The sequence below is a fragment of the Arachis duranensis genome, chromosome 4 (assembly GCF_000817695.3).
Source record: "Arachis duranensis cultivar V14167 chromosome 4, aradu.V14167.gnm2.J7QH, whole genome shotgun sequence".
Taxonomy (NCBI): Eukaryota; Viridiplantae; Streptophyta; class Magnoliopsida; order Fabales; family Fabaceae; genus Arachis; species Arachis duranensis.
In genome coordinates, this window is record NC_029775.3 from 3,706,792 (window position 1) to 3,715,727 (window position 8,936).

Below are 8,936 nucleotides of genomic sequence, written 5' to 3' on the forward strand. Positions count from 1 at the left end.
CTTTTTCTTGTAAATTGGATGGTTTTGGATATGATTTCTATGTTTCATGTTACGCATTAATAAAACATAATTAATTATATGGAATCAACTAATGAATGATCAAAGCATCTGTTCCGTGATTCTCTCCTAACACTAACGTGGTCAACAATAATTTAACAAACAAATTAAATTATAAATTAATAAAATTAATTATAATTAATTATGTTGTTCCATTCTTGACTGATTATTAGTTGGTTCCATATACTTTTCCTTTTCGTATTTATTTGAGAGGTCGCATGATTGAATCTTCCTATCTTATACAAAATATTTATACAAGATACCCGCGCTGAAAATCCCCGTTTTACCCCTGGCCGTTTTGACTTTAAAAAAACGACAAAACGCCACAGCCTCCAACCGTTGTGCTTTTCACTTGAACTGCGGTAAGCTGCTAACTGCGAAGCATGGAGGTTTCCGGCGGCGGAGGAGGAAGGTGCAGCAGCAGCCCTACGTGGAACGGGGTGGTTGAGCTGACGAAGGCGGCGCAGGAGAAAGGAAGTGACCCTCTGGTTTGGGCGATTCAGATGTACTCGAACTTGAACTCCGCCGGAGAGGCACTCCCGTCGGTGGAGCTGGCGGAGCTTCTCGTTTCGTACATTTGCTGGGACAACAATGTCCCCATTCTATGGAAGTTTCTAGATAAAGCCTTGACTCTTAAGATCGTTCCTCCCATGCTTCTCCTCGCTCTCCTTTCTCTCAGGTCAATAACTCTTCTTCCTCCTTTTCAAAACTTGCCGTATTCTGTTGACTTTGACTTTTTAAACATTCTTCCATTGCAACGTATACCCCTATGTTTTCATTTTCTGTGCATGCGAATGTTGATTCAAATGGTGAGCTTGTAGAATTTGTAAGTATGAGCTTCCAGTTTGTTACTAGCTTTCTCAGTAATTTTATTTGATAAAAGGAAATTAGTGTTTTCATTTATGGTGTTGATATCTTTATTCTTTTTGCAGGGTTCTTCCTTGTAGACATGTCCAACCTGCAGCATATAGACTATACTTGGAACTCCTCCGAAGACATGCTTTTGAACTTAAATCTCAGATAAAGAGGCCTGATTATCAAAAGTAAGCTTCAGTCTATATAACATTTATCTCTTTCAGAAAATTAGTTAGTATGGTCAATGTATACATGCCAATGAGATTTCTTTACTTTTTTTGGGCTTTTGGCCATTCCTTATAAAGATTAGATACGAACTATTAATAATAATGGGTTGGTAATGTCCAGTTAAGCCATTCGTTTCTTTGTTGATTCTTCTGCTCATGGTATGGACAGGGTCATGAAATCTGTAGATGATGTTCTTCATCTTTCCCAGATATTTGGCATATCACAAAGTGAGCCTGGCATTCTGGTGGTTGAATTTGTTTTTTCGATTGTCTGGCAGTTGCTTGATGCATCGTTGGATGATGAAGGGTTGCTGGAACTTACTCCTGGAAAGAAGTCTATATGGGCTACAGTATATCAAGATATGGAACTGGATGAGCATGATAGTTATAATGACAAAAGGAATGAACATTATGAGAAGTTGCAAACTGTGAATACTCTTATGGCTGTTGAGATGATTGGTCAGTTTTTGCAGGATAAAGTTTCTTCGAAGATTCTTTACTTGGCTAGCCAAAATTTGTAAGTATTTCTATATTGTATTCTCTTTATTCTCCATCTTGCAGTCTAATTTAACTTATAGCACATCAAGTGGACTCAAATTATTTATCCATTCCGAAATTTCCTCTTACTCTGTGTGTGTGTTCTGTGTGATTCTTAATCTTTTCTTCCTTTTTATTAGGCCTGCACATTGGTTAACTTTTGTTCAGAGGCTGCAGCTGCTGGCATCAAATTCATTAATTTTGAGAAAATCAAGAACATTAATTCCTGAGGCACTTCTACAACTGACTTCAGATACTCGTATTTTCTTGCCTCGAGAATGCAGAACAAGTTCACAACAAAAGTTTCATGCAGTTATGAATTTCGAATATCTTTCTTCTTCAGCTTCACTCTGTCATGGTGCAAGTCATTCTGCTCTTTGGATTCCTATTGATCTGGTGCTAGAAGATGCTATGGATGGCTATCAAGTTAGTGCAACAAGTGCAATAGAAGTAATTGGGGGTAAGAACTACTTGAATCTGACAAAATATTATTATTTGTTAACTTCAATGTTAGACACCTATGAAATGGAAAATCATGTGTTTTGCAGGTTTGATAAAGACACTCCGAGCAGTAAACGGTACCTCATGGCATGATACCTTTCTAGGCCTTTGGTTAGCAACTCTTCGTCTTGTTCAGAGGGTAGAACACTTTCTCTGCTACTAATGTGTTTTCATGTGCTTTTCAAAACAACTTGTACATCTATTACTTCTGAATTTCGTTATCAGATTCTTGGCCTTATATTTCAGGAATAGATCATAACTTTTATTAATGATAACATTACTTGCCCAACACATGTTTATTCATTTATCTAGGATTGTTTAGCTACTAGCAATTGGCCAATAGATTCAGCTATAATAAAAAGGACATACAATTACTATATCTTTGTAGTTAAGAAAATCGCCCAAGTAGTATGGATCTCTAGTGTAATTCTCAATTTTTTTTTTTCAACAGGAAAGAGATCCTATTGAGGGCCCAATGCCTCATCTTGATACTCGATTATGCATGCTCCTGTGTATCATACCTCTTGTTGTTGCTGATCTCATTGAGGAGGAGGAGGTGGAAGGGACACCAGTTGATGAAACAGATAGTGATCCTACAGATCACTGGAAAGATAAAAAGATTCCAGGAAAGTGTCGGAATGATTTAGTCTCAAGTCTCCAAGTATTAGGCGACTATCAGAGCTTGCTCACACCGCCTAAATCTGTTGTTTCCGCTGCAAATCAAGCTGCTGCAAAAGCAATGCTGTTTGTTTCTGGCATCACAATAGGGAGTGAATATTTTGACTGCCTCAGCATGACAGAGATGCCAAATGAGTGTGGTAAGTGGTCTTACTTTCAATGAGATTCAGAAACTGAGCATGGTTCTAGAGTTATTTAGCAACTGGAGTAACTTATTGTAATTTCACAAAATGCATTGATTATGGCATACATTTTAACAAGAATTCCTCGTTCTTCTTTTTCAGCTGGAAACATGCGTCATTTGATAGTTGAGGCTTGTATTGCCCGAAATCTACTCGACACATCTGCCTATTTATGGCCTGGTTATGTGAATGGATGTATCAATCAAATACCTCAGTGTATCCCAGCTCAAGTACCTGGCTGGTCATCATTTATGAAGGGAGCACCACTTACTTCAATGATGATTAATGCTCTGGTTTCAAGTCCTGCTACAAGGTATGTTCTATGTATTTTTAGCCCAGTGAATTGGTGAATATAGTAATATACCTCTTTTGGTGCACATCTCAGAAAATTTATTATAGCATAGTATGTAATGCACTCCTGTCTGTGTAAGCCTTTGGTGACTATTATCAAAAAATTTAAGGATTTTCTTATTTCAATCTCATGTCTAATCCATCAATCACCGTATGGATGAATTTGACATGCTGAAACCTGAGATAATCTCCTTAGTACAAAACGAATCCATGTTGAACTAAAATTATAATATACTAAGGGTGGCTATGAGTTGGTGGCCTTTAAATTCCCTTTTTAAAATTCCATGGCCTGGTCTTCAGTTTTTCTTTTTCTTTCCTGAAGCCAGGTATGTCAGATGCTCTTTTTTGTGTAAATTACCAAAAGGTAAAAGCAACTGAATTTACGCTCCTGGATTTGATGGAAGCTTAGCAGAACTGGAGAAAATTTTTGAAATTGCAATCGGGGGATCAGAAGATGAAAGGATATCTGCTGCTGCCATTCTTTGTGGGGCATCCCTGATTCGGGGATACAATATACAGGTAAATTCTGTTACACAGTAAAGCATCTTTAGAACCTTATTATTTTCCCAGTGTGTAAAGCATATGCTCCTTAATTACATTTGGATCTCTATTTGTTGCAGGAGCACACTGTTCATTTCATTCTCAGGTTACTATCTCCACCAGTTCCGGAAGAGAATGTTGAAGGAAACAGCCATCTGATTGAATATGCTCCAATACTCAATGTACTCTTTGTTGGAATTGCATCTGTTGATTGCGTTCAAATATTTTCACTTCATGGCATGGTAAGTTTAAATACATACAGGAAATGATATTATGATTATGCTGTCCAAAATACATAATTGAAAGTGCTGTATTATGAAACACTCAGTCTTCGCATATGTCAATTCTTTCATCAGGTTCCGCAGCTTGCATGTTCGTTGATGCCTATCTGTGAAGTTTTTGGGTCATGTGTGCCTAATATCTCATGGAGACTAACATCTGGGGAAGAAATATCTGCCCATGCTGTGTTTTCAAATGCATTTATTCTTCTCTTGAAGCTTTGGAGATTCAATCATCCTCCTATCGAATATGGAATTGGAGATGTTCCCACCGTTGGTTCTCAACTAACTCCTGAATACCTACTCCTAGTTCGAAACAACCACCTAATGTCAGCTGGCAATGTCCACAAGAATAGAAACAGGAGGAGGCTCTCAGAGATAGCGAGTTTATCATCGCCTAAATCTGTATTTGTCGACTCGTTTCCAAAATTGAAAGTCTGGTATAGGCAGCATCAAGCATGCATTGCTGCAACATTGTCTGGTCTTGTTCATGGGACCCCTTTTCATCAGATAGTTGAGGGGCTTCTCAACATGATGTTCAGAAAGATTAACAGAGGAAACCAGAATTCTATTACATCTGGAAGTAGTAGCTCTTCTGGGCCTGGAAGTGAAGATACCTGGCCAAAGTTGCCTGCTTGGGATATTCTGGAAGCCATTCCCTTTGTAGTTGATGCTGCTCTCACAGCATGTGATCATGGACAGTTATCTCCGCGTGAGTTGGCAACAGGTATGTTAGTTATTAGATCACATAATCTTAACTAACACTTTAATTCAGTGTCATAACATAATGTTCTTCTTAACATCAGGGCTTAAAGATTTGGCTGATTTTCTTCCTGCATCTCTGGCTACCATAATAAGTTACTTCTCTGCTGAAGTAACTCGAGGTGTTTGGAAACCTGCATTTATGAATGGAACTGATTGGCCAAGCCCTGCTGCGAATCTACTGAATGTTGAGGAGCAGATCAAGAAAATTTTGGCTGCTACCGGTGTTGATGTGCCTAGCCTTGCTTCAGGTTTTGTTCATGGCCCTATATTCTGAATGCCTTTTTGAAAACCCTGACTTATGATGCATTTTTTCAAGAGAAATTGTTTATATTACATGCTGTATGTTTTACAGTTCCAGACTGCATCTTTATCCAATATATATTAATTATAATCTATATTCATCATACTCATCTTTAGTACATTGCTTAAACTTAAACTGAGATTAATATCAAATTGCATGCCATTTCTTTTCCAACACTAATATTAAATGTAATTTAGCAATGAGTTTGTGACCAATTCTCATCATTTCCTCAGGGGACAGCTCTCCTGCCACCCTTCCATTGCCCTTGGCTGCCTTCACAAGCCTTACCATTACCTACAAAGTCGACAGAACATCGGAGCGCTTTCTTAATTTGGCCGGCCAAACATTGGAGTGTCTTGCTGCAGGTTGTCCATGGCCTTGCATGCCAATTGTGGCTTCCTTGTGGACACAAAAGGCGAAACGTTGGACTGACTTCCTTATCTTCTCGGCTTCTAGAACCGTCTTACTCCACAACAATGATGCCATAGTCCAACTTCTTAAAAGCTGCTTCACAGCTACCCTTGGCATGAGCAACTCCCCTATCACGTGCAGTGGCGGCGTTGGTGCCCTCCTTGGCCATGGATACAAGTCACATTTCTGTGGAGGGATGTGTCCTGTTGCTCCTGGAATCCTATATCTACGCGCATATCGGTCAATCAGAGATATGGTTTTCTTGACAGAAGAAATTGTTTCAATCTTGATGCACTCAGTGAGAGACATTGCATGTGGTACGCAGCGGAGGGGGCGATTGGAAAAGCTGAAAGCAACTAAAGATGGCATGAAATATGGAATGGTATCGCTCGCTGCATCAATGTCTCGGGTGAAGCTTGCGGCTGCGCTTGGTGCTTCATTTGTATGGCTATCAGGAGGGTTGATGCTGGTTCAACTACTAATAAAGGAAACTCTGCCTTCATGGTTTATATCAGTTCACAGAACAAACCAACAAGAGAACTCCGATGGAATGGTTTCAATGCTTGGTGGATATGCACTTGCATACTTTGCAGTTCTATGTGGAGCCTTTGCATGGGGTGTTGATTCGTCATCATCTGCTTCGAAGCGACGTCAGAAAGTCTTGGGAGTTCACATGGAGTTTCTGGCCAGTGCACTTGATGGTAAGATATCGCTTGGCTGCAATTCGGCTACTTGGCGTGCCTATGTGTCAGGCTTCGTGAGCTTGATGGTTGGTTGCACTCCAAACTGGGTGCTGGAAGTAGATGTAAGTGTGTTGAAGAGACTGAGCATGGGGTTGAGGCAGTTGAATGAGGAAGAGCTTGCTCTGTCTTTGTTGGGTGCTGGGGGTGTAGGGACAATGGGGGCTGCAGCTGAACTCATAATTGACAGTGGAATGTGAGAAACCTTTTCTCCATCGCGAGGGCATCATCTTAGGGTATTTGTACATTAGTTTCATGTTTATAAAGTTGTGCAGCTCTGTATTAACAGTTTTGTTTGATTAGTTTTATGCTCAATTTGCTCATCTTATAGTCCGAGTAAACTTTTATTTTAACCTCCAACTGTATGCATCAATCATGTCCAAACTCCAAAGATTGTACTCGAGTCAATCAAACTAGTCTTCATCAAAATTGTATGCATCAGTTATAACATAATGCTCATCTTAAGTGCATTTCACAGACTTTTTGCACACACTTGTCTTTTTAGTTCTCTGACATGACTTATATTCGTCCATACTAGAGTAAAATTAACTATATTGGTGATCAAATTGATAGCTAAGCTTGTACTTGAGTCGATCAAACTAGTCTTCATCGTTTCCAGGCTTTAAGTGAGGATTATTCTATAACAAATATGTGCACCAAGTCTCCAACAATATCCACAATTATTCATTTATTTTGTTTTAATATAATTTTCAAATATTATAAATAGAAAATAGTCCCAGTGTATCATATAGAAGTTTGATTTCGGTGTTGATATAAACTATAAAGATCATTGTGGCAACACCTGAGTCATGCCCATTCCAGATCCCAGCAAGTTCTACGCTCGCATTTGGGCACATTAAACTGGTTACCAAGTAATTCTCGTTTGTCATTTGATTTTAAAATTGTTTTCCTCACTTCATGAACGAAGGCCAAAAAATCCAAAACGGGTCAGAAATGAAAAGAAAGAGCTAAGAAAAATGAAATTCATTACTATATTTACAATTCCCAGGATGGTTGGTTTCGTTGTTGCTCCTGCAACTAGCAACAACACATGAAAGAACTACTACTGCAGCTACTACAACAACTACTACTACCACTAATGTGTCTTTGTCCACAAAATCAAATCACAATCACCTTATGCCTTGCGCCTTAGCCCCCTCTTTAGTTACAATCAGATGATATGATATCAAATTAAGTCCCTAGCTTTCAACATTCAACAAACTTCTACTCAAACATCAAGATATATCAAAGTAGGACACTAAAACCAGATGAAAATAAAAAAGAAAATAAAGAAAAAGGAACAGTTAGAAAAATCAATTACAGGAGAAGATTGAGAGATCATTGAGATTGCGTTGCTGTTTTGAGATAAATCTGGAGAAAGCTTTGGAGGCATCTCATTCGACTCATGATTTCTTGCACATCGACTTTTATGGTTTCCAAGCTTTGTTTCAAGGACCTAACCAACGTTAACATGTTATCAAGCTCCTTCCTCATCGCACGAACTTCTTCCTCCGCCGCGTCTTCCTCCGCCTCCTCCTCCGCCGCCGCACCATCCTCCTCTTCCGGATCCGGCTCCGGAGGGGGAGGCGCATGATTCAGCTGGAGCTCGAACGCGATCATGTCCTCCAACGCCTTCGACGCGAGATCGTTGATCTCCGCGATCGACCGTGACAGGTGGTTCTTCACAAACTGCGGATCGGAGACGAGCGACTTCCACCACTTGCACACGCACCTCAGCTGAAGCGGATCGCTCACCGGAGCCCTAGACAGGATCTCGATCATCAGATCCTCCGGCAGCGCCACCGCCAGGGGAGAAGGAGAGGGATCTTGAAGCCTCGTCGTCGTGCCGCGGCGTCGCTTCCGCGTGACGACGGTCATGAGTGCGACGATGTGGAGTAAAGGAAGGAAACGGAACGAGGGTTCGAGCTAGGGATTGCGTTGTGTTGTTCTTGCGTTTTCGTTCATCAGGGTTTGTGACTGGATCTTAATTCGGGTCGGATCTTAGTACCGTTTTGCATTTCCTTTTCTCTGTAGGGGCTCCGATTTCAATGTGTTCGAATTCCCCAAAGCGTGAAATCGCTATCAGGTTGACAGTTACCTTGAATTGTCACCCCAAAAACGCGAGCAGTACTTCCGGTGTGTCCGGTTTTCGATACTCTCTTTTTTTAAGCGCAGTTACTGTTTCAACCTTCAAAATAAATCAATCAAGATGTCATTTATTTTTTTATATATTGGTTTAATTTTGGTGTAATACTCAATTATTAGATTTTATGGTGTTTTTTAAAATTATAAAAACAGTATAATACGTCTCTTTTGGATTGACAATACGCTCCCTTATATTGTATATTTTAATTTGAAATATATAATATAAAGAGAGCGTATTGTCAATCCAAAGAGGACGTATTGTATTATTCCTACAATTTTAAAAAATACCGTAAAATTCAATAATTAAGTATTATACCAAGATTTTTTTAATATACAGAAAAATTAACCTCAAGATATATGTGTCCATA

At 39.5% G+C, this 8,936-nt stretch overlaps 2 protein-coding genes across 4 annotated transcripts; one reads left to right on the forward strand and one right to left on the reverse strand.

Annotated features, from left to right (window-relative positions):
- The first annotated feature begins 384 nt into the window (after positions 1-384).
- LOC107482669 (mediator of RNA polymerase II transcription subunit 33A) lies at positions 385-6,970 on the forward strand. Of its 3 annotated transcripts, XM_016103192.3 has the most exons (12): positions 385-736; positions 990-1,100; positions 1,309-1,656; positions 1,817-2,136; positions 2,225-2,316; positions 2,629-2,995; positions 3,140-3,350; positions 3,793-3,907; positions 4,009-4,170; positions 4,285-4,933; positions 5,013-5,219; positions 5,506-6,970. In XM_016103192.3, the coding sequence occupies exons 1-12, from the start codon at positions 441-443 to the stop codon at positions 6,621-6,623; spliced, it is 3,996 nt and encodes a 1,331-aa protein (XP_015958678.1). In that variant the 5' UTR covers positions 385-440; the 3' UTR covers positions 6,624-6,970. The 3 variants fall into 3 exon arrangements, with proteins under 3 accessions (XP_015958678.1, XP_015958679.1, XP_020995516.1); XM_016103193.3 differs by lacking the exon at positions 385-736 and having other exon boundaries at positions 1,418-1,656; positions 5,506-6,884; XM_021139857.2 differs by lacking the exon at positions 385-736 and having other exon boundaries at positions 1,007-1,100; positions 1,349-1,656; positions 5,506-6,884.
- A 422-nt stretch (positions 6,971-7,392) lies between these two features.
- LOC107482668 (uncharacterized) lies at positions 7,393-8,560 on the reverse strand. Its single transcript, XM_016103191.3, has one exon. The coding sequence runs from the start codon at positions 8,299-8,301 to the stop codon at positions 7,762-7,764; it is 540 nt and encodes a 179-aa protein (XP_015958677.1). The 5' UTR covers positions 8,302-8,560; the 3' UTR covers positions 7,393-7,761.
- Positions 8,561-8,936: the final 376 nt, after the last annotated feature.